The following is a 27,798-nucleotide window of genomic DNA, read 5'->3' as shown; positions in this document are numbered from 1 at the left end:
TAGCAAATGTCTTTGTTTTCCAAAGATAAAAACATTTTTATGCAATTCAAAAACAATTTTTTCATTTCACAAATTAATCAGATGATTTTTAAAGAATTACCTACATTTTGCATAGAGACCTATTATTAGAAATGGTTAGTTCTCTGCATTAATCTCTTAGTATGGCTGCTGATTCAAGATGGCAGCCATATTCAAGAGACCCATCAATCATTTGTTGTCCTTAGAAGGGAAGACTACTCAATGCTATACATTGTAAGAAAACTTCAAATTTCATTTCTTGCTGTTAATCGATCTCTTCATAGAACAGCACAAACTGGCTCTAACAGGGACAGCAAAAGGAGAGGGAGGCCCTGATGCACAACTGCAAGAAGACAAATATCTGACAATTAGAAATGGTCAGACGTGTAGTTGAGGACAAAAGACGCCTCACAGCTCCTCAACTACCAGCTGCACTAAATAGTAAATGTCCAACACCAGTGTCGGCATCAACAGTGAAGAGGAGAATTCAGGATGCTGGACTTCATGGCGGACGTGCCAAGAAAAAAATCGTACCTCAGACTGGCAAATAAAAACAAAAGACTAAAATGGGTAAAAGAGCACAGACATTGGACGCTGGAGGACTGGAAGAAGGTGTAGTCTACAGATGAGTCCAAGATGAGGTCTTTGGATCAAACAAAATAACATTTGTGAGACAGAACAAATGACAAGATGCAAGAACAGTGCTTAATACCTTTATTCAAGCATGGTGGAGGCAGCATGATGGTCTGGGGGTGCTCTAAAGGAGGAAAAATAGGAGATTTGTACAGAGTGGAAGGGACATTGAAGAAGAAACGTTATCAAAATGGACAGCTAGAATGCCTAAGGTCTGCCAGGCTGTAATTCCTGCGAAAAGGTCTTTTTTTTTTTTTTTTTTTTTTGATTAAGGAGAAGTTTAAAGAGCATATTCATCATTTCCATAGAAATCATTATTTCTAACTCTGACAATTTCAGCATGTCACCTCCTTTGCTTTATTTCCTGTTCAGACTAATTTAATGTGTGTTTCTGTGGAAAACAATAAATATCGAAGTGATCCCAAACATTTGAGCAGTTTGGGATCACTTCGATATTTTATTGTTTTCCAAGGAAACACACATTAAATTAGTCTGAATATATACTATATATATATTCGGTATATATAGTTTTTTCTCTGTTTGTATTTTTGAATATCTGTTATATACTTTTGAGAAGCTATGGCTTGTTTAACATACCGTTTTTTCTTTTTTTTTTCTTTTCTAAAACACATAGTTCCTCAAAATCCTTCTCTGATTCACACCAAAAGAAACATTATTTGAATATACAAACAGGCTATGTAAAGTAAGCAGCTTAAGCGCTTTTACATTAGTTCCACTTAAAATACTTAAACTCTAAACATGGATACTTTAATAAACATTAAACATTTTCTTACAGAAGTTGAAGTTGTGATAGAGAAATTATGATTACATGTAGCCATTAAGTATGGACATGGATGAGTAACTTAAAATGTTCTTACAAAAAAATATTTACACGTATAGAAATGACACACTGTCCCACATACATGTCATTTAGAATTAACAGTTACATGGCATTTAGAGGTTTAAACATTGCATTGTGCTCCATGTTTTTAGGAACACTAAACAACATTAGGGCATGTATTATATTGGATAGTGACACACAAATAGAAAGTCGACAGTTACCCCTAAAATTAATGATGAATTGAAGTCTTTCTGTTAGTTATTCACAAAGGGAATCAGAAAGACAAAGCCAAACTACTTGTAGTAGTCAAAATGCATTATAGAAAATGACATGTGGTGACAAATGGTGACACATGGTGACACACTGCTACCACCATCACCATCATCTGCGACATTGCTAATTCAGCAAAAGCTTAATGCTTAGAACAGCACAGAGCAGCCATGCCACAACGTTAGCCATGAAGGCACAGATTTTCTTTTTTCTTTTTCTATTTTTTTATTTTTTTTTGCAGGCTTGTGCAAACAGACATGACCGTGGCAACATAACGATACAGCGTTTCGGCAGTGAGGATCATCACAAAGCTTTTCTGCCACAGTTCATAAGCCCCCTGTAGGACTCCGTGGGCCCACTTCCCATAGATTCAGACCGACTATTCCCAGTATTGTAGGCTTGAAAGGCAGCATCACAGTCAAGCAAAGAGCAGAACATGTGAGTTGCAAAAGCAAGATGTGAGATGTAGTTTTTCAAGCTTGGTCCCTCAGAAGGCCCAACAAGTGGAACATGTTTTGAGGCATGCTCATGGTGATAAGGAGGCAGCACACAGCGACAAGACAAAAGGCAGACTTCTCTAATATCCCTTTCCTTGGGCATTCACTCAGTGTCACTCCAAGTGCTCACTTATTTTTTCAGCAAATGTATTATTTTTTGACTTATTTAGTCATTGAAATGCTGCCAATTTGCACAGCAACATTTAAAGTCCAGCCTATTATGAAATGTCTGATGTCATCAGAAGCGAAGCAGATCATTGAATTCCAACTAAATATAATAGCACAGCACAGAAATGTACATTCATAAGAAGGTGAAGCAGTGAAAGCCTTCCCACACGTTATTGTAGGCTAAATGTTTGTTATGTTTTTGCTCTATATATAAGGACATATGCAAAGAAAAATAAAAACAAACTGTGCTACACATGGGCTAATGTTTGACATAATTTGGAATGCATTTCCGACATGACAGTAGAGTTTTGTCCTATCAAACTCAAATTCTGAAAAGTTGAAATGACACTGGGGTTGCCTCCGTTCCTGTTAGTCTTGGAAGTTAAAAGATGCAACAGATGTCGTCGCAGTTTTTGCGAGAGCATATATAGAAGAGGGTTCATACAGCAGTGAGAATAAGCAAGTATTTGACAAATACTGAAGGCCATCTCAAAACGTTCTTGTGCTTTACAGCCTATGGGTTCATACCATGTCGCAGTGAAAATCATCATATTGTATGGTCCCCAGCAGATGAAGAAGGCTGCAACAATACATAAAACCATCACTACAGTCGTCCTGTGCCTTTTCCTGTTTGAATACTGAAAAAATATCTTCAGGATGGCAGAATAGCAAAACACAATGATGGCAAAAGGGTGGAAGAAGAGCAGTGACACCTGGAGATAATATCCCAGCTTGACATGAGGGCTCTCATCCATACATATGGGGATGTCGTTCCAGGTATTTTCCACTTTTACGTTTACAGCATTACTCACAGATGCTGAGATGCTGATGATCCAAGCAGCTACACAGGCTCCTATTGCAAACCACTGCCTCCTGACACGGTTAGGAAACTTGTGCATCACCACTGTTATGAAACGATCCACAGTCAGGGCAGTAAGTAGAATGATGCTGCTGTACAAACCAACATAGTATGACGCAGTCATGAATTTGCAGACAAAGTCCCCAAAGACCCATTGGTGCAGGTAACTCACAGCCCAGAACGGAAGTGTGATTGTGAAGATCAAATCAGAGCAGGCCATGTTCAGGACAAATAGATTTGTGGCATTTTTCAGGTTCTCATAAAGGACAAGAACACATAAGAGGAGACCATTGCCGGTGACACTGAAGATGAAGATCAAAATGAAGAAGACGCCACTGATGGTTGTAAAGTCAAATATCTCATCACATAAAAATATCAAACTGTCAGTCACATCTGCGTTGCTCATGGTGATGTTGTCTGCCATTGTAGATTTTCTAGGAAACACAAGAACAAAGCTAAACTTGGCTGAATGTAAAAATCAAGTAGGTCTCTATGTGTGTGTGACTTTAAAAATTTAAAACAGAATCTTTAAAACACAGGAAATAATTATGAACAAAATCTGGAGGGCACTTACAGTAAATTCTGAGCAACTTACCCCGAAGATTAACTGGCACGTCTTCTGGAGAACTGAACTGAACAACACTGACATATGCAAAAGTGAACTAAGACTTCCTCTTTTCATTTCTTACTTATTCGTCATGTGCTGCATCAATATTCCAGTTATACGGTACTCTAAATTCTTTTTAATTAAGTTTTTTTTTTTTTTTTATTAAACAGGCAGGAGTGACACTCAGTTAATTTTAACTGCATAATTATTCATTTTATTGAAAAACATGGAGATTTTGTATTATAAAATTATTAAAAAAAACTCACAATCAATCACAACATGATCAAACCACTGAAAATAAATGTGAAAAAAGTATGCATAAAAAAAAAGTTGATCAAAGTCAATCACATACAGTTACATTATGTACAGATGACCACACTTGAATATAATATGAAATTGCAGTCGTTGTTCCTTTTATTTGAACAGCCTGACATTTTCATACATGGTGAATAAACTGCTGCAGTTGCCATGTAAGTCTGGTGAAAATGATTTACTAGAAATGTAGACAAGCTGGAGGTAAAATATCTAAGACTGTAATCCTATAATCGAATATTGGCACTTCTATAGGCAAGCAAGAATTTTTGAAGTGGTCTATACTTTTTATTTGCACTTTTTAGGTAGCTCTGCAAATATGGATAAATTTAAACTATGCACAGTAAATTGTGTAAACAGCATTTTCAAGCTCCTCCTATCGTGCTGACATAAGCTAGAAAGGACATTCATTAAAACAACAAAAGAGATTTGTTTCACTTTGATACTTTTTTATACAAAAACCAAATTACAACACGATTTAACATTGTAAATAAACAATAAAAGGATAAAATGTTCAGGAGGAGTAAATACTTTTTATGAGCATTATACATTTTAAATGGGGCTTTCTTACTTCTGAAGTCATGGTTTCACTTCTGCTGTCCAAATCAACTACGTCGAGACATCTTCCCCACTTGTTAGTGAAATTATTGTAAGCCGACTATGTCTATTGCCTATGCTGTTATTGTTGCGGCCCCAGCTCTTAAGCAGTTTCTTTAAGTGGTTTTTGTATTTAACCCCCACAAACACATAAAACACAGGGTTAAGGCAGCAGTGTGAAAAGGCAAAAAAACGACTAATGTACAAAGCATAATCCAGTAATTTGGATGAATCACAAGCTGCTTTTAAAGTCTCTCCGGAAGCAGCCTCTTGTGGAAAATAAGAAAATGACTGTAGAAACATGACTATGTTGTAAGGTGCCCAGCCAACGAAGAAGACAACCATGAGAGTAAAAATTAGTTTTAAAGTTCTACTTTTTCTTTTTTGAGTGCTAGAACGCAGCAGCAACCTACAGATGATTTGAGAGTAGCAAAAAGTGAAAACCACTGAACTCACAACAAAGAGAACATTTTGCTGGTAGATTCCCCACAAGGTCCAGAAGGAACTTTTGTATGTACAGTGATTCTCTTCCTGGACGGTAAAGACAAAGGCTGGACTGGCAACCAAGATACTAAATGCCCAGATGATGACAGAAGCTACGACACTGGACAAGCCTGTGGCTGACACAATGTCAGACAGAGGACGCATGACAGCCATATAACGATGAGCAGTCATCAGGATGAGGAGGATACCACTGCTGTAGAAGCCAGTATAGAAGACAAAGTTGATTGTTTTGCATGCCACCTCCCCTAAAGTCCATCCGTACATGTGGTAGTAAGCCCAGAAAGGCAGACCTGCAGTGAAGAAGAGATCTGATACAGCCAGGTTCAGGATGAAAGCGTTGGTGATGCATCGGAGATTCTCATACTTTGCCAGAATCACAATGACCAGAATGTTGCCAAACAGACTGAAGATAACCACAAAAGAGAAAAACACTGGAGTGAAGATCGCGCCAAACTGCATGACACTTGTTTTGTTGCACATTTCGTCTTCGTAATCATAATTATATTCGTCTGTAGAATTCATATAGTCTTCAGTTGTAGCCATTTTGCTTCAGCAAGAAGAGAAAGAAAAAACAATCAAATTAGTCACTTAAGCATAATTAATGATACAATAAAGGATGAAGTGATTAGACTGTAAACCCTGATCCTGTTTCTTAAATCCAACCAAGTTTGAACACAACCAATGTATTTTATCATATGTCATAGTTAAGCAAACTAGCTAATAACTAAAAATAAACTAAAAATAAATATATTTAAAATGCTTTTAAACTAAAGACTAATTGACAGAGTTTATTTACTGTGATATTTTCCTTTACATAAGTAAAATGACGATGTTATAAAACCAGTGATAGCTGTGATAGCTACAGTGATTTCATCGGCTTAATGTGTTACCTGGGTCAAAGGTCAACAATGTGTAACTGATGTGTAAGGAAAATAAAAATATAAAAACATTTTATAAAAATTATTTTTATCTTTTCACATGGAGTATGCTTGATTCAGTTGTAGATTATTTAAAATCAGTAGCATATGAGAATGGAGGTGTGGGCAGTAACATGAAGTCACAAGTACAAAAAACGAAATAAAAAATAGAATAGAAATAGAATAGAAATTTAGTAGATTCACAAAAAACACACTTTATCACTTAAATTTAGTGCACTTTCAGATCTATATATACTTAAACATCTGGCTTACAAAAGCCTAGCAAATCAAGTTTATGAGCCAAGAACTGTCATCAACACCTGTCAGCTTTAATTTAAAGGGTTTGCTGAAAATAATGGATGAACAGTGCAGGATTAACACAATAAATGTACTCATAGTCATCAGCAGTTTTTCCATTTAACTCTTAAAATGTGGAATCTCTGAATAAATGTGGTCACTTTGATTATTTTTAGCTTACAAGCATATCAACAATCATCTACAAAACATAATCAGATTGTTTATATAATTACAAAGCACTGTAAACTTTACCTTCAATATTAAACCTTGTAAGAAACCTCAAATAACTGAGAAATGTTGAAACATACGTTTACCTGCAGAAAAGCTGTGCACACACAAGAGTGTGTGTATTCAGTATAATTGTTCCTTAAATATTCAACAGAAAGGTGAACAGAAAGTAACACGTGGGATTGTGGTTCGATAGGTAGAGTATTAGTTGGAGCCAATCGTAGAATCGGTTGCTACAGGAAGAAGTTGGAGCATTGCCTGAAACAGAACAACGTCCGTGATGTGTGGAGAGGTCTAAAACACATCTCAGACCATGGTGAGTCTGGAAATGGTCGCCAGGTCACAGGTGACCAAGCCTCGGCAATTTAACTGAACCTGTTCTTTAACAGATTTCATTCTGCCCAGCCCCCAGTCTCCATTCACACAGCCCCCTCTTTACACCTTTCCAGTCCAGGCGTCTCCTCCCAGCTGCAGCTGTTCACATCTCAGCACCAAGCAGTCCACTCTGCCCTTCTTCCGACCGCAACTGCAGGGACCCCCCAACAACCCACAGATCCAGACCAGCCACCGCCCACCCCCCTCTGTCTCACTCTGAACCAGGTTAGGAAGGAGTTAAGGAGGACAAAGGCCAGGGAGGCAACAGGCCCTGATAACATCAGCTCCAGGCTCCTCAGGGAGTGTGCAGACCAGCTCTGTGAGGTGGTCCTGTCCATATTTAACATGAACCTCAGCCTGGCGAAAGTTCCAGTACTCTGGAGGACTTCCTGCCCGGTTCCAGTTCTTAAAGTACCTCGTCCTAAGGAGCCGAACTACTTCAGACCTGTCACCTTAACCACAGTTTGTGAGGCTGCGTGACTGTGTGTGTGATGTGGTAGTCTGCAGCACGGGGGCACCTCAAGGGACTGTGCTCTCCCATTTTCTTTTCACACTGTACACATCAAACTTTAAATACAACTCTCACCACTGTCGCCTACAGAAGTTCTCAGACAGTGCCATTGTCGGCTGTGTATTCGGGGGGGGACGAGCAGGAGTACAGGGGGGTCATCTCTGACTTTGTGGGCTGGTGTGAAAATAACCACCTTATCCTAAACACCAGCAAAACAAAAGAGCTAGTTCTTTACTTCAAGAGGTCCCCTCCACCACACACACTGGTGAACATCCAAGGCTCAGACATTGAGACTGTGGACACATTTAAATACCTGGGTTTTCACCTTAACAATAAACTGGACTGGTCTAACAACTCGGACGCTCTGTACAAGAAGCGCCAGAGTCGCCTTCACCTGCTGAGGAGACTGAGGTCTTTTGGTGTGTGCAGACAGCTAATAAAGACTTTTATGACACTGTGGTGGCCTCAGTAGTCCTTTATGGAGTTATGTGCTGGGCAGGGGGCAGTACAGGCAGAGACAGGAAAAGACTTAACAAGCTGGTTAAGAAAGCCGGCTCTGTCCTGTGCTGCACACTGGAGTCCATCGAGGAGGTGGCGGACAGGATGATGTTGGCTAAACTAACATCCATCATGGATAACCCCTCCCAAATCCTGCACTAAACTGTAGAGGCTCTGACCAGCTCCTTCAGCACAAGACTGTTACACCCACAGTGCAAGAAGGAGCGCTACCGCAGGTCATTCCTCCCCACAGCCATTAGACTATACAACACGGTACTACAGTGACACACTATGTACCTACACAGTGTATTTCATTCATTGTTGTTGTTGTTGTTTCTGTCGTTTGTTTTTGTACTCAGTGATATTCATTGGTTTTATTATCGTTGTTTGTTGTGTATTTAATTGTCATGTAATTTAAAGATTTTACTTGACACTTTACTTAAAAATGTTGATTTTACTTGATTTACGTTTTTTATTTTTCTTGTATAGTTAATACTGCGGCTGTCCACTCTATACTGTTCTTCTATTCATCTATGCTGTTGTCCTATTTAATGTCACCTTGCTGCTCTAGACAAAAGAATTTCCCCATTGTGGGATAAATAAAGTCTATCTTATCTTCACTTACATACTGCTGCATGAATGTTTAATTTTTTATCATTAGAATCCTGTAGTAAACAAACAAACAAACAAAATGTATTGTGTGATGTAGAATGTAGAAGTGTTTACATCACAATGTAGAAGTGTGATATAAACTAACTATACAATTTCACCACATACAGCATCTATTCCATTAGAATAAAACAAAAATAACAAATGAAAATGGAATGTGTGTGTTTGCATCATTGTGGTCTCACAATACTACTAATACTAGGTGAACATTTGTTAAGGAAATGGTTCTGACTGTCAGTTTATTTATGCCCTTGTATTATCTACAATTGTAAAGCAACAAAGGGAAAAATAACAGGAAAATGTTTTTTTTTTTGACAGCCCTAGTGGTGTGAAGAACCACTAATCACATGTTGTGTAGTTCAGCTATGGCATACCTTTGTTTATGAGGTAGTGTTGAAACATTTAATCAGTTAATATAAGATTTATCAGTAGATTGCTGAACATTAAATGCAAAGGCTGGATCTTTCTTTTTTATCATTTATATTATTCATCTTTTATTTTTAATAGGTTTGAAGCTAATTTTACTTATTATTTTGTTTTTTGGCTACTGGCCACAACAATTAGCCACAACAATTTAATCACATTAATCAAAAACATTCAAACAATTAGAAAAACCTAATTGGCAGCAAAAATAGGTTTTACATTTACTAGAAATGAATGTAATCTTTTTCGCAAATGCTGTAATATCACAATATGTGACAACGAAATATGTTTGGATTTTAATGCAATTTAATTATTAAATATTACAAAAATAAAATATAAACGACATCAACATATAACATTTAAGAATATTATTCTTTTAAAGGACGACATGCGTCTCAGGTGTTTATTTATTTATCATGTGCCTCAACCAAACGTGAACTGACTTCTGCAGGCGGCGCTGCCTATTTGTCCGCCGGACCCGTCAATCATTCACCGTGCCCGCCCCCCAGCAATAGCAAGTTTCTGCCGAGTCTTCTACAAACTGGACACTCTGGACCATTTTACACTTAAAGTACGTGTGTTATTTAACTATGTTTTTTAATATCGGGGTTTTTATGCTTTATTAAAACCCAAACTGCGACGGGTTGTAACGAAAACCAACATTAAACAAGACCAGGAAACGAAGCGCTGACAGCAGGTGCATGCTCAGTAACGTAGCCCTCAGTCTGTGATCATGTAAATAAATGTTTATGTCGCATTTTCAAGCTGTTTAAAGGTGATTTTCTTAAACCTTTGTGTTTTGTAACAGCAGCAGTAAACAACAGAAGACACATCTAATCGTGTCAACGAGATCCGCACACTGTCGCAGCAAACAGAGAAGCGCTTTCCTGTTGTTGTTATGTAAATGTTGTACTTCCTCTGTAGGCAAATTTTGCCCAACTTTCCTCAGCTCATTATCATTATTATTGATATTATTATTATTTTCTATCTGTAATCTTTACTAATTTATTGTGCTTTTTGGGAAATATTTAAAGTTGTCACATCAGCTTTAACACTCCAGCACTTTGGTAAAAGGGGAAACAAATCTAGGACAAAACTATTTTCAAGTTTGCTTCCTATGACTAACAGCTTTGGCATATTTCTGCAGTCACATGCTGTGATTTATTTTGTCACGGTATGTCCCAGGCACTTTATATCGTGGGGACATTTCTTACTGGTAAATAAGTCAGCTTTTTTTGTCTTTTTTTTACTTCCACATTCAGAATTTCTTCACGACATTACCATTTTCACCACAATGGCCTCCGCCTCATCAGTTGGAGACAATCAGCTGCAGAGGATAATCAGGGATCTGCATGGTAATCATCTGCACATACAGTAAACAACATATGTGTCTTATAGCATGCAGCTTTATGTGCACTGTGTTTTATATTTGGAATGTGTATTTCTTGAAGTACTCATCTTACATACAAAAAAACTCAATATATACACAGAATGTGATTTGTTATTTGTGTGTTCATGTGTTAGTAATGTTGTTACTGTGCTGTTTAGATGCTGTGTTGGAGCTGAGTAGAGAACACCGGGACTGTGGTGAACCCATAACTGATGACAGTGCCAACCTTCACAAGTTCTTCTATAAACTAGAATACCTACTACAGGTATGGTACATGTCACTACAAGGGTGCTCACCACCTTGTTGAATTATGGATTACCAGTTTGTTCAGTAAAATATAAGAAGATAGTGAAAAGTGACCATCAACATGTGTGCTTTCAGAGCTGAAGGTAATGTCTTCAAATTGTTTGTTTGGTCCAAAGACAATCTACAGTAAGTTAAAGTTAAAAAAAAAAGGAAGTGTTTAAATTTGTGAGTGTGAAACCAGCAAAATATGTCAAAATATTTCACATGATCAATTTTGCAATTATTTTCCTGCAAATTTTCTAATCACCTGCAATAAATGAATGAATGTTCCAACTGTAATCTCTGGCCTATTAGTGAAATGCATATCAATCTGACATCAAAACAACTGATGATAAATATGAATTCAACTTTAATCAGTAAAGTTTTTGATCAGAGGGTGAAAGTGTGCAAGCGCTGCTCATCACAGTCTGTGGACCAGTGGATTCCTACTTTGGTGGTTGTGAGACGATTTCCAGATTGGGAATCTTTTGCCAAATGTTTTATTTTAGTGAAATATAAATGTTTTGTTCTTTTTTAGTCCCCAAAACTACTAAAATGAGGTAGCCTGAGAATGGCACGTCATTTTTTGTTTCAACTGTTAGTTTGTACTGTAGGTAGGTTTGTGTGACAAGAGGTTATGAGTAAGCACTACCTGACACAAAGGGTCACAAGCTAAAAAGACTGGAGATAAGTAAATTATATCAGTCTTTTTCGGTAGTGAACCCAGTCATACACACACTCATACACTAATACCTAAGTTTCCACCAAACAAAACTGTTTGGTGGAAACAAGACACACAGAAGACCTCCATGTTGGGAACCACTGCTCTTGACAAAACTAAGTAAGAAACTATTTAGGAAGTGTGTTAATTTCAAATTGAATCAAATTCACAACTAGAGCCATTAGTGTCATACACACATGTTGTACAGTCCACATCTCAATAAAAAGATTTTGTGTGTGTTTCTTAGTTTGACCAAAAAGAGAAGACAACCTTTCTTGGCCAGAGGAAAGACTACTGGGATTACTTTTGCGACTGCCTGATTAAGATCAAGGGAGCTAATGATGGCATCCGTTTTGTCAAGTCCATCCCTGAGGTAATCCTCCACTGTAACAGGCACACAATCACACTCGGTGCTTGTGCCATGCCATGGCATGCAACACATGGACATACATACAAATACAGAACGACTGTGTAACCACGTAATTAATCCTCTGGTTAGTCAGGCACAGTGAGACTCAGTGCTGCTAATTCACTTGCTGCCTTACGCCTGTGCCACCCGCACTGTTTCTTCATCTTCATCATCATTCTAACCTGGGAATTTACACACAGTGGTGAGCGTCATACTGCAGTTGAATTAGTCTATATAGTTGGTGATATGTTTTATCTGTAGCTTGTTACTTGTAGCTTGTAAAGGTTTTTGGGTTAAAACCATTCAGTCAGAAAATCAGTAAATGGTTAGGTTAATGAATGGTATCACTTATTTATTTTAATAGAATAAGCTGAGGCAAAATGTTAATAATAATATTGTAAAGATCTTTAATTAACTTCTTTTTTTTTATTTTTATTTTAGCTTTCAACAGTCCTAAACTATACTATACTATACTATACTATACTATACTATACTAGGTGTATTAACACAAATTACATGAATTCGACATTTAAGGTGCTGGAACCATCACATTTGTGGCTTTTTCTGATAGCTGTTAGATGCATTTTGTATTTGACAAGATTTAACACAATAATAATTCAGTGCTTCTTCATCATCAGAGTAAAACAACATGTCTAATTGAATGACTATGGAGTTTATTTTTTCACTGGAAAAAGTGTTTTCCTTCATTAGTCACATAATTCAGTCAAAAACAGATGACTCCTAAGTACTTGTTAGAAACCTTTTGATACTCTTACTTAAAATATTACTTTTACTTTTCTTTTACTCTTCCTGTGTCTTGTCGGTCAGTTACAGACATAAGGGATTGTCCAGCTGGTGTCCTTATGGTAGATCTGTCAGTCTGCTGTCTTATTTAAATCCCTCCATCTGCCAGTGTATTTGAGAGTCTGGGCTAGAGTGAATCTATACAACGATGACCTTCAAGCCGATAGATATCTAAAAATGAAATGACTCAAATTATTTGATGACAAATAAAAGAACTATTTTGATTGTGTTTGAGTCATTCTGATCGTTCTCTGGTTCCAGCTTCTCCAGTGGGAGACTTTGCTTCATTTATCAGTTTCATATTAATGTAAGCTGGATTTCTTAGCTAGTTTTAGCTGTTTCTGACAACACAGTTATTAGTATATTGACAAAATAGTGGGAAAATAGAAACAATAGTTAGTATCAACCTCTTTTAAAACTGATCATTTAATAACCAATGTGCAATTACAGATTACTGTGCATGTGTGGCATTTACATTAGGAACCATTTTATGTTGAATAGTCTGAACCATATGACAGTGCAGACTAAAAGGGGACATTTTCTCTTTTTATAGGTTCTCAGCAGATAGATATTGTCTGTGTGTTCATGTATATATTAATTTTAATCTACACATTTAAATTAAAAGTGTATATTTTTGTGTGTCTTCAGCTGAAGACATCTTTGGGGAAAGGAAGGGCTTTCATCCGCTATTCACTTGTTCACCAGCGTCTTGCAGACACTCTGCAGCAGTGTCTTATAAACCAGAGGGTCACAAGGTCAGAGAAGACATGCATATTTGTATACAGTATTTCATATATCTTCTTTTGAGTTTCTTGAGATGTTGACATTTTGGGTGTCATGTTTATGGTTTGTTGGTGTTCTTTCTAAGGGATCTCTCTTCCTGATTTATGTCTTATTTCTGTTTTACTGTAAAACACAACCACAGGGCCTAACCACAGACACCCACATACTTCTCATTTCCTTTCTTTTGCTAAACTAAAACTACATTTTCTTTAACTTTGTTTGACATGATAATCATCATAATTTGAGTTTCTTTTGAGACCATGTTCTAGTGTAGGAAAGGAGAGTAAAAATCATTGAGTCATTGTTGCTTTGTCACAGTGTGAGTGCATCACTTGTGTGTCATTTTGTGTTTATCAACTTTGGTCAGCTAAGGCGCCACTTACTGTACAGGCAATACAATTAAAAACCTTTTTCATTTGAATAATTTGCATTTATAATTTATATTGTATTTATTCTTCCCAAAGATTAAATCAGCTCTCATGTACAGTAAATATTAAGCTGCAGCTAATATCCAGTTAGTTTATCTCAGTATAAAGAATGGAAATTGGGGAAACGACTGTCTGAAAGCAACAAGATCGGCCTTTTAACCACTATACAGTACAGCTGAATACTCAGTATTCAGTAGGACCGTTGATTTCTGAGCTAGTCTTCTTTTTGTGTTAATTTTAGTTGAAGTTCTTGGCAACAAAAATAAAATTTACCTAATTTTCAATAGGAAAGTATTTAATTTCTATTTAGCTGTTTGGTTTCCAGCCTTTAGGCTAAGTTAAGTAAACCGACTGGTTTAGTGGCAGTGTTCTCTAAAATTCTTTACTGTAAAGTAAGTAAGTAAGTTTTTCATTAGTGTTTTGTGAAAGCATATTGTTGAAACCTTCCCATCTCTTTTCTCTGAACACATTTTGTGTATAATTTCCTGGAAACAGTACATTCATTTAAAGTGTTTGTGGTGTATGTAGTTTCTTTCTTAATATTCCGTGATGTCTTTACTTGTGCTTCTGTATAGTGTCACTCTTTCAGTTTCTCTGCACAAGATCAACTGATCTACTTTAAATAAACGACAAATTTCATTTTACTTTCAGTCATAACATGTTTCTTGACAAACTACATAAACAATATTTTTTTTATTAAATTAAAGATAATTGTATTTACTTTATGGTATTGTGTTTTTATGGTATGGTTTTGTTTGCCTTCTTTCCATTCAGTGACTGGTATTATGCTCGGAGTCCTTTCCTCAAGTCACACCTCACTGCTGACATAATCAACAATCTTTATGAGCTCAACCAGATCCAATTTGATGTGGCACCCAGAGGTTATGACCTTGATGCAGATTGGCCAGCCTTTGCAAGGTAACCAGTGCCTACAGTTATCTGTTTACTTTTTTCCACTCACCTGATTTCTTCTATTTGGCTGAAGGGAAAGACTAACCTTGTTCTAGGTGTTGTTTTGATGAAAATTTTATTTTTAAAATCCTTATTATTAAATGGATCTCAAGATAATTTGTTGGACCAACAATAATTTTAAATGTCACACCAATGGAGCTGACATATAAATGTGGATGTTGATTGCTGTTTCTTACATCAGCGTCTTTACTGAAACTTCTCACTTCCTTGTCATCAGTTTACACATATCAATACAAAGCAAAGGAGGTGTGATGGGGGACAAAAACAGTGTGCAAGAATTACTAAATTGAGAACACAAGTTAAGTAATCCATGTACACAGATTACTGTATATATAGCCATAAATTAGACTCATGCCGTTTGACATGAAATCAGCAAAGATACAGGTTTATTTCGGACATACTCATATATATATATGGGCATGGGTTTCATTTATGACGAACAGTCAACATCATGTGATTGAATATACTGTGTAGTTAATTTAGACTGACATTTGAAATTCAGGACACAATGTGAAATATTGCATTGACCAAACAAAACACAAATTGTGACTTTAATGTTCTCTTTAAGGTGTATGGATTTATCTGAGTATTTAAAGTGTTTAAAAGCCACATATACTGATGTCGTCAGTGTGCTGAAAAGGCAATTCACATATCAAACACTTTATAGTGGTTTAGATGCTAAATCAAGAGGATGAATTAAGTAACCTATACACACATCTTCTCATTTTTCTGACACAGCCTGAAAGTGTTTGAACCAACACCCACACAAACACAAATTTTGGTTTCTCACATTTATCCTGACTCAATGACAAAAACTGTTCCTCATTGTACTACAGATGAAATATCTTACAGAATATTTCACAACATACTATGTATATCTTGCTGTCAATTAAGATGCTTCTAGGAACAGGCTTACTATGAAAAAAGAAGTCCAAGTAACTGTTGAAGCTATAAATATAAAGGGAAGTGAACATTTACAAACAGTTCTTACTCTATAGTTCTCAGTAAAATATAGTCGTGTGACGTGACAGTAGTGGTAAGGCAATAAAATTATATTTTCCTATCAATTGGATGTTATTTTTGTCTTTGTCTTATGTATTGACCCTAATATTTAGAAACTCATTGTATTTGTGTGCTAAAGGCGGACAATAGGCACAGCCTCGCCAGCTTTTGCTTGGAAGCCTCCCAGTCGCTGCTCTAGCATCAACAGTCTGGTTAGCAACTATACACAATCACAGGTACCTGCACACATTGATACACAGTTAGATGCAAAAGGTTGGCACTCATGGACAAATTATATAACTCAAATCAAATAAGAAGAAACGCAAGCTAAAGTTTTAAAAACGACTGTTTTGTCAATGAAAATCTGTGGGTAGATCTTAAAGATGCTGAAAGACAGACCAAAATATCCTAGAGTGGATATTCCTTAATCAAGAATGGGATTTAACCAAGGGTGGCCAATCCTTTGCATAAACTGTACATATTGTTGAATATTCTTTAAATTTCTTTATATTAATTCTTTTAAATCAATGTTTCTTAAGTTTAAAGCCTCATGACCAGCTTTGCCATGTTATATGCATTGAACAGGCACAGGAATTTATCCCAGCCCGAGACTCCCAGACTCACAGTCTCTTCGGTGAAGTGGAAGCTTGCAGCATTGTAGAGAATCTCCGCATTGAGCTCGACCAATCTGAGCTCAGACAGCAGGAACTTTTGAAACAAGTTCAGGAGTTAGGCGAAGAGGCTGCTGAGTTGAAAGGCGTGGTTAAAGACCTTCAAGGCCAGCTAGAAGCTCAGAAGTCTTCAGGTCAAACAAATGGCCAAAGTAGCCAAGAAGCAACTAATCAGGAAAGATTAAATGACCTTCAAATCAGTAGGGAAGCAATAAACAGTGAACTTCAAGACAGACTCACAGCAGCTGAGAACAAAAATATGGAGCTTCTCTCTAAGTTGGATGAGGCTCTTAAAGAAAAAGGACAACAAACGACTAGCTACTGTGACTCGGCCTGGAAAATCCAGGAACTCTTAGATAAACTTAAGATAATGGAGGAGGAGAGATTAGAGGCAAAGAGAGAGGCTGAAGATAGGGCCAGACAGTCAGACCGTCTAACACAAGAACTAAAACTCAGGGAAGAAGAGCTGAGAAGCAGTGAAAAGAAGCTAGCTGAAGTCAAAGCTGGAGCCGATAAAGAACGGGAAGAGACGCTCAAACGGTTGGAGGACCTCCAGGGGGCTGTCGGCCGAATTCAGGGTGCGTTGAGTTTGAAGGAGAAGGAGACAGGTAACCTGAGAGCCCAGCTTCAAGATCTGCAGGCGTCACTGGAGTGCAGAGAAAGACAGGCAGAAGAACTGAGGAAAAGACTGCAGGAAGAGAGGGAAGAGGTAGAGCAGAGATGGAGTACGAGCAGTAGCCAGAATGAGGAACTTGAGTGCCTGATTATGGATTTAAGAAAAACAATAAGAAACAGAGAGAAAGAGCTAGCTGCTAGTTCAGAGAGAATAAAACATCTGGAGGAGCAGTTGGAGAAACTAAATGTTGAGAAAGAAAGTCTTAGCTCAAGGCTTATTGATAATGAGTTTACTTCCTGCGATCAAACCAAGAACTTTGAGGACTATAAAATACAATGCAGCAATCTTACAGAAATAAACACTAAGCTACTTCAAACAGTTAAGAACAGTGAAGAGAGCATTACAGAGTTGAATGAGAGTAGGACAGCCTTGTTGGAACAGCTAGCTTCTCTGAGGGCTTCTGAGAAGACCTTAAAAGGCAGGGTAGAGGCTGCCAACATGGTTGTGGAAGACCGGGAAAAAAAGCTTTTAGATGAAAATCTGCATTTGGAAGAGATCATCCAGAAGGCACTTGTCCAGAAAGAAATATCAGATGCTCAATTAAAGAAGCTAGAGCACGAGAACAAGGAACTTCTTGAAGGTCAGTCACTGTTGAAGAAACAGTTGGCGACAACTCAACAGGAACTTGACTGTGTCACTGCCAAAACTGCAAAGTTGGACAAGAGCCTAACTATGTCCCAAAGAAGCCAAACAGAGTTACTTGAAAAACTCCAGGAAACAGAGGCTAAACTCCGAGACCAGACTGTTCAATGTGGGCTTCTTCAGGCTCGAGCAGAGGAACTGGAAAGCAGCACCAGAGAGCTACATGATGAAAAAGGAACTGCAGAGAGCAATGAAAAAGTGCAGAAGCTTGATGATGAGAATCACACTGTGTCAATGGAAACCAAAGAGGCTCCCATCAGGGTGGTAATTGCTGAGGCTCAGCTGGAGCTCAACCTGAGGGAGGTAACCAGACTAAGGGAAGAGGTGGTGGAGCTCAGGGCTCAACTGCTAGCAGGAACTGAGGAGAGGATGAAAGTTCAGGCCCTGCAGGAAGTGACAGAGGCCTCCAGAGAGGACCTCCGTCTTTTAACAGAACAGCTCAAGGCCCAGGTGGAGGAACTAAACCGCGGGCATGTGGATGAGATTCTTCGTTCCCGCGAGCGAGAGGAGGCTCTCGTCCATGAGCGAGATGACGAGGCTCAGGCTCGAGCAAGTCTGGCTGCAGAGGTGACATCCTCCAGAGAGGAGCTTGCTAAACTAAAGCTGCAATATGACGCCTTGAGTCTGGAGAACAGTGAATCTAGCGAAGCGCTTCATAGAGCCAACACGGAAACAGCTGAACTTGGTGTGCATGTGTGTATGCTAACTGCTGAGAACGAAGAGGCTCGTCTGCGCTATGAGGGTTTGTCAGCAAAGCTGCAGAAGCTGGAGGAGGACGCAGCTCAGGAGGCTGAGAGGCTGAACAACTGTGTGGAGCAACTTCGTCAGGAGAACCGACAACTCCTCGATCAGCTCCATAATGAGAAGGGTCTGTTGGTGACCGAGCAGGAGCTGCAGAAGGAGCTGAGAAAGGCACAGCAGAAAGCTGACACTGTGCAGGAGACAACCCAGGTGGAGATTCAGGCACTTCGCCTGCAGAACAGTAGCGAAGCCATGAACCACCACAGCCAACTCCAGGTCAGAAAATTAAAGAAATGTAGTATGCTTAAATGTGTTTACATGCATTTAAGTAACCATGCTACTGTTGGCTTCCTGCTGTGAACAATCTCAAGTCAAGTCAAGTCAAGAAGCTTTATTGTCATTCCAACCACATATAGCTGAAGCAGTACATAGTGAAATGAGACAACGTTTCTCCAGAACCATGGTGCTACATAAAACGGCAACAAGACAAACATGGGGCTGAGGACTGCTAAGTTGTCCTAGCAAAACACATAAAGTGCATCCTGTGCAACCTAGTGCAAACAGTGCAAGAACACAAAGAAAAAGTGCACACAAATCTAATTCTGGTAGAGGATCAGAGAAACATGATTTATACATATAGTTTTTTTTCCACTGCATGTCAGTTTTCTCCAGCACTCACCAAAATAAACAGGCAGATTTACTATCAATACTAAGGTTGAAATAAGAATAATAAGGTCTAATAATAAGGTCAGGGTCTGGGGACAAATCTAATTACTCATCTGCTGTTGATGGAACATGTAGATTTGCACCAACCAGCTTGCAAGAACATATTCTGTTAAAATATAAAATTAAGTTAAATAATAAAATAAGTGCAGCCTAATTTCCTTGTGTACATAATGTGGCTACGTACAGTAGTGCAATATGCTACTTGATTGTTTTATGTTTGGTAATATCACAAATGCTGCTGTAGATGTTTATTAGCAAATCTACTGCACTGCATTTTTTGAATCATTCTCTTATTCAGAGTGTGAACCAAGAGTTACATGAAGTGAGATTACGGCTGACGACTAAGCAGGAGACAGTGGTCAACCTGGAGAACAAACTCGGGCAGCTAGAGGTGAGAAGTAAAACCTGCCATTTAAAAGGTTTGTACCATATTATGAGCAGGTAACTCTGCACCCTATCAACAGCTTCCATCAGTCTGGTGAGATGAAAATTGACAAGTCATCCCACATATTAGTCAAAACTACACAGAACTGTCAGAGACCAGATTTTGGTCCATCGAAGAAGCCTGTTCACTCAAAGCTTGAGCAGTTTACCTAAAGTGCTTCTACCAAAGACTCAAACTGCAGGCAGTTCTTTTGTACTTTATAAGCATAAGTCTTTCAAATGTTGGGTAGGAACTTTTATATCTTAATCACTCAAGCAGACTGAAAAAGCTTTTAAATTGTGGTCAAAGCATTTACGTAGTAATGTTACATACAACGTGGTTTTGAGCATGGAAATGAAACCCTGTTAAATGCAGCCTATGTAACAACACTGGTATAGGACACTTCTAACTAAATGTACATCTGTTTATCTTTTTGTGCAGTTATATATGTCTGGAGATTGATGGATGAAAATACAAATTGCAGTTACATTGCGCATACATTTGGCAGTTGAAGTTATAATGTTACGGTCACAAGCATAATTCACAAAGAACCAGAAATAATGTCTTGCTTTGCTGTACTGATTGTACTGATTGCAGGCTGAGAATCAGAGATATTGCCAACAGATTGAGGAGAAAAACATCCAGATGGCCGAGTCTGAAAATCTCATCCGGCAAAAAGACGACGAGATAATCCATCTGAAAGAGAATTTATCAAGGTGACATACTGTATTCATAATCACACATTCTGGACCAAATTAAACCTCTGTAAAGAAAATGTTTCTCATCCTATATGTGTAGATCAGTATGTTTATTTTTTTTTTACTGTTCCTTTTAGTGTGTTAAATTAAGGCGGCCTAAAAATAACTGCATAGGGGAAAGCTTCAATCACCTGTGCAACTCCGTACATTTTGAACATGTTATGTTATTAGTGTGTGTTTGTCGCTGCATGCAGGTCTGAGGAGAGTCTAGCAGCGGCTCAGCAGGCCTCTCAGGAGATGAGTGAAAATCTACGCAGAGTCACACAGGACAAACAAAGCCTTGATTTTAAGACAGCTGCTGAACTCGATGATCTTTATCGCACCAAAAAGAATCTGGAAGAAAGACTTGTGGAACTTATTAGGTATGAAAATATTATATACATAAAGTTTTTTAAACTTTTCTTTCCTGTCTTTGTTTTGTAGGCAGCATTTGTAGGGACATTTGTTTTCTATAATACGTTTAGTTTGTGTTTTCAAATATTCTCTTTATGAAATGTTACAGAACAGCACCTGTGGTAGTTATGAGATTTCTTGATTTGTCCAGATATCATGTTTGACAAAGAAAAGCATCTCCTTAAGTTTGAGCATGAACAGTGAATGTGTGTGAATCAGTCTTGACACCTGTAGGATCTGGTGTAATGTTTTTTTGAAACCACATACAAATATGCCTAATTTTGCTCTTTGCAGGGAGAAAGATGCACTTTGGCAGAAGACAAATGCCCTGGAGTTTGAGCAGAAACTGCGGGATGAGGAGATGGAGAAAGATGTGAACTACTGTATGGATTGTCACAGTCAGTTCAGTTGGTTGCTTCGGAAGCACAACTGCAGGTCAGATGGTCCCCTGTGTAATAGAAATGTATATTTATGCGTACATAAATACTATTTCAACTCATCAAATTCATCAACAGGTGCAAACTGTATCAGTTTGTCTCTCTGTCATTGTTTAGGTCAGAGCAGACATGTTAGAGGAACTGGTCTGATCAGTCTAGTGACATTTTGTTTGTTGTATTTTCACTTCCCGTTACGACTCACTAACTGTAGTAGTGATTTAGACACGGTCCACAGAACTGTATCTATCAGAACAACAGTTTCAGTGACTACGTAAAATTCAGTCTCCATGTTGCTTAAAGTGGAGTAACAATGAATTTACACCCCTAAACTAAATCTGCCGTCATTTGATAAGTAGCATTGAAATATGAGGATGAACAATTTGAAAAAATCATCTGTATCGGGTTGTTACCGTGTCATTTATGAGAAATTTAATTTGAAAGATTATGACAGGTGGTTTTTAATACTTCATGTGATGATTTACACAGTGTGTTGATGAAGACCCCTGCAGTTAGTAGTTCAGTGAATGCACAGAACAATAAACAATGAGTGAACAACATAAAAATAGCAAGGAAATATTTTGTAGGAATAATTTTTACCATGCTCTATTGTATTGAAAAATGTCCTGAATTACTAATCAATTGACTTTGCTTCGTAATTAATCGTGTTTAAACTATAATAATCTACATTTTAAAATTATGAGCCATTTTACACATCTTAATTATACTATTTATCCGGTGTTTTTCTAGATTGTGTGGGCGTCCCTTCTGCTACTACTGCTGCAGCAACACAGTGAGCACCCAGCAGGGCGGCAACAGAGAACACTGCTGCCGGGACTGCTACAATCAGCACAGTGCGGTAGTGGAGCGCCACCCACAGGAGGTATTGTCTAACAGCACACCAGGGTCACCTTTTAGACGCTTGTTGTCTAAAAAGGCTGGGAGAGCTGCGGCCCCTGTCTCAGGTAAAAAGGACACGCACAAAAACAGTGGATCTCTATTTACATTTCTGTGTACTGGTGTCCATTTAAAATGCAACAGAAAAGATAAGGATAATGTTTTGTTTTCTAGGATCAGATGAAGTTGACAAACTTGACGATGGTGTGTTTGACATCATCACAGACGACGAAGTGAGTGGGGTCTATGACAGTGACTCTTTTGCCACCGCCTGCTCTCCTGGACACGGGCAGCAGGGGGCAGCACAACTGTAAGTATCTCACATTCAGACACAGGAACTGAAACTAAGTGCAGTCAGTTTATTTTTCCATTACCTTAACTTAACTTTAACTTAACTTTCCATTGCTTTGTGATGGACAGCAAAGTTTGTGATCCATAACATCCAAAATATTCTCAGTGGGGTTAAGGTCTGGACTCTGTAGTGGCCAATCCATGTCTGAAAATGATGTGTAATGCTCCAAGTGGTTTTCTTGAGGCTACACAGGAAGCGTTTTTGCCGTTTTCCCCCGATCACAATCATTCATGATGTTTTTTCTGATCACATTCATTCCTCGAAAAAAGGCCAATAATTTGACCCTCTGAAACAGATTAACATCTTTTCCATGCTTTCTGACATGGCTTGTTTAAGACCTTTGGACATTCAGTGTATGTGTGACCCTAACAGAATCAGAAAATAAATCTGTCACTCTCTTTAGAAACAGCAGTGCCAGTGTAGGTGACCTCGCATCAGAGGAAACGGAGGACGTCAGTGCTACAGTGCAAGATGCAGAGATTTGCCTGCTGAAGTCTGGAGAAGTTACGTAAGTCAGCATTTCACTGGAACCTCAAAACCCAGCAGTGATGGGTTCACACAGAATTGTGAGTCGCAATGTTAAACATTCAGTGGATGTTTATTACTTTTTCTGGAGAAATCCTCCAATGGGAAGTGAAAAATGAAACTTATCGCTGTAATGCATGAACAGCTTCCGTAAATTGGTAAAGGTCTCTGTTCCTACTTACTGTGGAACAAGTATGTTTAACCAGCATGGAAAAACAGTTAAAGGCTCATGTCAGCAAGTATCCTGATGGTAAAGTTCCTAGTTCTAGTCCTCACACTAAAATATTTTGTACATGTTTAAAGGGAAACTTTGTCAACATTGTGTCCTTTTGTGTGTCAGCAATGTTATAAGAGTGCAACGCAATTAAGTAATCTTAGTAGGATTGTGTTTACTAAGAGTAATGGCAGATACTGGGATCTGGACTCATCAAGTGTTTTATTAAATTTATTTTAAAAGTAATGTTTTTTTTTCTCTCAAATGTGAATATTTAATGGTTGTCTAAAACATGCATTGGACATAATTAAACTTAACTATTTAAAAAATGTCAGGATGATTTCTGGAAGTTATGATATTTCCATATATCTGAGAGGCTGTCAGTTTACTTTACAATGAAAATAACAGTTGCAGAAACATTCTGAACTTTCATGTGTCCTGGTTTTTGTCCTGTGCTGTAGACACTCTGTCCCCTTCACGGTTGATGACCTCTCAGGGTTTGGGGACAGCTCTCGAGAGCTCTTCATCAAATCCAGCTGTTACAGCATCATCCCCATCACCATGAGAAACCCTGGTCCCACTGTCGCCTGGACGTTTACCTCTGAACCAAAGAGCATCGCCTTCAGTGTGGTCTACAGAGAAAGCGCAGAGACACCACTGGAGCAGGCTAAAGTGAGACCCTGGCATTCATATAAACGCAACACCTTCTCTCTCAGACGGCTTCTGATTTCATGTTTCATTGTGCTTCTAGTTCTAAGTAAAATGCTTGTTCCATTACCTAGGAGTAAAAGTACAATAAGTACTTTTTACATTTCATTCACCAGCAAATAAACCACCTGAAAACTTTGCTAATCAATGAATATTCATACACAGGTTTGATGAAATGCTATCACCCTGCATCCCTACTGTACTGTACCTCACCCTTTCAGATGCAGAAATGTTTCTCTGCTTGAGCTGTAAATGTAAACCAGGGTTTCTGACCCTTGCTCTCTGCAGGTTTTGATCCCACTGACTCGTTGTAACTCTCACAAAGAGACGATGCAGGGGGAACTGAAAGTCAGAAACCCCGGAGAATACACTCTCATCTTTGACAACTCCTTCTCCAGGTCAGTCACGAGCCATGAGTCTGTTAAAAACCACTATTTAGCATGAACCTGTGTTTTAGCATAGACAACAAACCAAAACAGGAACGAGCAAGTCTTTGTGTTTCCTGTTTAATAGGTTCATCTCCAAGAAAGTGCTGTATCGCCTGAGTCTAGACAAGTCTGTGATCTACGATGGAACTGACCTCCTCTGAATGTGACAGGAAGACGCACAAGCAGGTGTTAAACTGACATTAGTAACTCACTCAGGTTATTTAACCTCGTGAGCGTGATTTCAAGGAAACTTACGGAGACCACTGAAGTTCAGCAACCTCAGTGACAGGTTATGGCATTTTAAACACGCTTCTCATCTGCTGCACTCATGAGGCGTTACATCAGATGAGTTCTGATCCTAGGAATATTAAACAAAGACGGAAAAATGAAGTAAAACAATGGTACACTACTGAATACACTACTTTTTTTTTATATAAAAACTAGTGTAAATGTTGGATGAAGAGTTTTGAAGTTCACTTGATAAATGGAGATGTGTTACAGAAAGTTTTAAACTGTATCCTTGCTGAAGTAAACCAGCATTTTTGCTTTGTCCTGAGGTGCAATTGATTGACAAATGAAGTTTTGTTGTTCCACTTCTTTACCTTTTATCAAGACTGCTGTTGTTAAAATGGAAACACTGACACATTTTTCTAAAGTGAACAAAGATGAAAAAACAAAATTACATAAACACAATCAACAGCAAAACTTTTCCAGTCAAATACCTCCAGTTTGATCAGATGTATCTGATCAAATTTCCAGGATCCTTTAAATTATTCAGAAAGACCCAAAACATGGTATGAATAAGATTTTGTTTGGTGTAGGAATAGAGATGTTTTATTTTAAGAATTAACATGGAGAATTTGTTGTAGGTTTGTCTCTATATTATTTTAATCAGTTAGTTGAACTCTTAATATTGTTTTTTTATGATATTTTATGAGGTGCACCTTAAGTTTTTTTTTTATATTAGCAGTATCTACCTTTTGCCAGTCAGAGTATCTTGAATGGTTTTGATTTTTCAAATTAAAATTATCCTCAGGCTCCTTCCCTGCACATTTTCCACTAAGACTACTGCATGGTGATATTAATGTTTAATATCATTTTTAAAGTTTTCTGCAAAATAAGTTGTTAAAGTGTCTTCAGATAAAATAACCAGACAGGCATTTTGACTTTATGCTAAGATTTAGGAATGTGTCAAGTCAAAACAGTTTATAAAAGCAATTCAAAAATAACATAAAAGTTCTGACGTGCTTTATAATAATGGTCTAATACACACAGAGACGATAAAAGAGTTATAAAAGAGCTGATAAATATACACATGCTAATATTTTATTGCGTAAAGTTTGTTTACTTTGTCGCAACTGTTGTAAGTAGAGGAGTTTTACCAAAACGCTGACCTTAAACTGGATATGTTTTACTTTCTTAAAAAAAAAAAACATATCATGTAACTGACTCTCTAGTAGTTCTCACACTCATCACTCCAGAACATGCGCTGGAATCTGTTAAAAGTGACATTAGAAATGTGTTTGTTGCTTTGCACTCATGATAAGTGGAAGAAGCAGGATAACACACCATTTAGTTTTTATAGTCTCAGGAGAAAGTGCTTTCTGACGATGTAAACACTATGATTGTGTACATGCCTTTCTGGCTTAACCCTTGAATGAGTAAAACAGAGAGCACATAAGTTTCAGTGCTTTAATTTTTACTTTTTATTTTGCGCGAGTCATATTTTAATGACCAGTGATGATTTTCCATTTAATTTAGAGAGAATATGATAAGTTATCACGGGATACATAAACCCTTTAAATGAAGTATTGATAACAATACACTCTTACTTTGTGTTGTTAGAAGTTTATTCTAGATGGAAAGAGTTTTTCAGTATAGATGTTTACTATTGCTGTGTAATGTTGTGAATATGTTTTGCAGTGTATCAAACACAATAAGAAATAGTAGAAAATCACAGCAGTCAGCCTTCAAATAATACAAGTCTAAAAATGTGTTTTGTACTTGAAGTTGTCCTGACTGGACCTATTTGAAGATTTTATTTTATTTGAAGAGTTTAATAGTCCTGTTTCTGGTGACTTCGATCTTTTGATTAAACTGATTTAGATATAATTAACCTCAGCTTCATCATTACCGGGGAATATTTTGATTATATTTTTTAGCATTACTGACACAAGGAAGAATGAATATTAGAAACGACATTTTATACATATCTGAGAAGTGTACTGTACTTTGCCAAATGTAATGGGGGGAAGATGTTTGTGTTGTTCTTTTTAAATAAGGAGTTTCCATTTGAAGACTTTGCAACGTGACTGTTGTAGGATGCACTTTTAAAACAGCAATTAGTCGGTCTGTATCCCATGAGCCTTTGTGCCAGTTGGTGAAAGGGATTTACCTTTGTACAGTGAGTGTTTCAAGGAGCTTTCAAGGGGGAGCTTTAACTCTGACTCACCTGTAAATGACTGTTGACAATGGTATATTGAAATGTCATTTACACACTAAAGCTGTAACATAGAATGTATCTGAGGTTATGAAGAAATAAACAACCTGTGTGATATCTGCTTGAGAGTGCTGGTGAATTTAGCATTTGACCCAAAGTGTTTGATAACCTTTGTTCTCATCAGAACATGCCTGTAAAACTACTACTTTTAGTAGTGAGTGACTCTTTCATTTGTGCATTTCATTGTAGGACACCAGCCTCCATCAACAACGTGCTCAAAAAGTAATTTTTTTGGATTGGATGCATTAACGCTTTTTAGTATACTTTTATTTTGTAACTTTTCCAGTGCTTGTGTGCGTGTGTGTGTGTGCCTGCTTGCTTTTAAATACACCTGCTTGCTTGTATGTGTTCGCATTTGCAAAGTATATATATGTGTGTGTGTGTGTCGCGCAAGGTATTGTTCTTTCAGGGGTCCGTCTGAGAGACAGTGTTCATGTCGCAGAGGCCATTCTCTCTGTTTCTCAAGGTTAATGATCTCATTGTAAGTCAGGCCACATCCACCGCGCCCTCCCGCCTTTCTCTTTTCTCCTTCCCTCCTGCTTTTTTTTCTCTCTCTCTCTCTCTGTCCCTCTTTCCTGCTGCCTTCACTGAGTCTGTGATTTGCACCGTGCATGCGTATATGTATGAACGCGTGTGTATGTGGATACTGCCTTGAATGCTAATGCAGCATCAAATGCACACACAGATGGGC

At 37.9% G+C, this 27,798-nt stretch overlaps 3 protein-coding genes across 12 annotated transcripts; 1 reads left to right on the top strand and 2 right to left on the bottom strand.

Annotated features, from left to right (window-relative positions):
* Positions 1-702: 702 nt before the first annotated feature.
* LOC113171569 (chemokine XC receptor 1-like) lies at positions 703-3,927 on the bottom strand. Of its 2 annotated transcripts, none has more exons than XM_026374023.2 (2): positions 3,861-3,927; positions 703-3,720 (listed from the first exon to the last, which is right to left on the bottom strand). In XM_026374023.2, exon 2 carries the CDS (start codon positions 3,708-3,710, stop codon positions 2,676-2,678), a length of 1,035 nt encoding a protein of 344 aa, XP_026229808.1. In that variant the 5' UTR covers positions 3,711-3,720; positions 3,861-3,927; the 3' UTR covers positions 703-2,675. The 2 variants fall into 2 exon arrangements, with proteins under 2 accessions (XP_026229808.1, XP_026229809.1); XM_026374024.2 differs by having other exon boundaries at positions 3,882-3,927.
* Positions 3,928-4,284: 357 nt separating this feature from the next.
* LOC113171568 (chemokine XC receptor 1-like) lies at positions 4,285-6,854 on the bottom strand. Of its 5 annotated transcripts, none has more exons than XM_026374022.1 (2): positions 6,835-6,854; positions 4,285-5,853 (listed from the first exon to the last, which is right to left on the bottom strand). In XM_026374022.1, exon 2 carries the CDS (start codon positions 5,847-5,849, stop codon positions 4,815-4,817), a length of 1,035 nt encoding a protein of 344 aa, XP_026229807.1. In that variant the 5' UTR covers positions 5,850-5,853; positions 6,835-6,854; the 3' UTR covers positions 4,285-4,814. The 5 variants fall into 5 exon arrangements, with proteins under 5 accessions (XP_026229807.1, XP_026229805.1, XP_026229803.1 ...); XM_026374020.1 differs by having other exon boundaries at positions 6,829-6,853; XM_026374018.1 differs by having other exon boundaries at positions 4,285-5,856; positions 6,829-6,850.
* A 2,852-nt stretch (positions 6,855-9,706) lies between these two features.
* fyco1b (FYVE and coiled-coil domain autophagy adaptor 1b) lies at positions 9,707-27,168 on the top strand. 5 transcript variants are annotated; one of them, XM_026373932.1, is made up of 19 exons: positions 9,707-9,795; positions 10,036-10,124; positions 10,487-10,579; positions 10,773-10,879; positions 11,868-11,993; positions 13,482-13,588; positions 14,819-14,962; positions 16,158-16,254; positions 16,604-19,024; positions 19,773-19,865; positions 20,496-20,614; positions 20,851-21,018; positions 21,344-21,484; positions 22,234-22,448; positions 22,555-22,690; positions 23,136-23,240; positions 23,933-24,143; positions 24,468-24,577; positions 24,693-27,168. In XM_026373932.1, exons 3-19 carry the CDS (start codon positions 10,519-10,521, stop codon positions 24,766-24,768), a joined length of 4,437 nt encoding a protein of 1,478 aa, XP_026229717.1. In that variant the 5' UTR covers positions 9,707-9,795; positions 10,036-10,124; positions 10,487-10,518; the 3' UTR covers positions 24,769-27,168. The 5 variants fall into 5 exon arrangements, with proteins under 5 accessions (XP_026229717.1, XP_026229715.1, XP_026229719.1 ...); XM_026373934.1 differs by having other exon boundaries at positions 9,724-9,795; positions 10,033-10,124; XM_026373933.2 differs by lacking the exon at positions 9,707-9,795 and adding an exon at positions 9,806-9,921.
* The last annotated feature ends 630 nt before the right edge of the window (positions 27,169-27,798 follow it).

This window comes from Anabas testudineus, chromosome 17 (assembly GCF_900324465.2).
Source record: "Anabas testudineus chromosome 17, fAnaTes1.2, whole genome shotgun sequence".
NCBI lineage: Eukaryota > Metazoa > Chordata > Actinopteri > Anabantiformes > Anabantidae > Anabas > Anabas testudineus.
The sequence above is the reverse complement of the archived record's forward strand: the minus strand, read 5'-3'. Positions and strand labels throughout refer to the sequence as shown.

Coding starts and splice junctions, on each gene's coding strand:
- LOC113171569 (XM_026374023.2), bottom strand. CDS start 3,710: ATGGCAGACAACATCACCATGAGCAACGCAGATGTGACTGACAGTTTG.
- LOC113171568 (XM_026374022.1), bottom strand. CDS start 5,849: ATGGCTACAACTGAAGACTATATGAATTCTACAGACGAATATAATTAT.
- fyco1b (XM_026373932.1), top strand. CDS start 10,519: ATGGCCTCCGCCTCATCAGTTGGAGACAATCAGCTGCAGAGGATAATC. Junction 11,994..13,481: donor TTGTCAAGTCCATCCCTGAG/GTAATCCTCCAC, acceptor GTGTGTCTTCAG/CTGAAGACATCTTTGGGGAA. Junction 16,255..16,603: donor GCAACTATACACAATCACAG/GTACCTGCACAC, acceptor TGCATTGAACAG/GCACAGGAATTTATCCCAGC.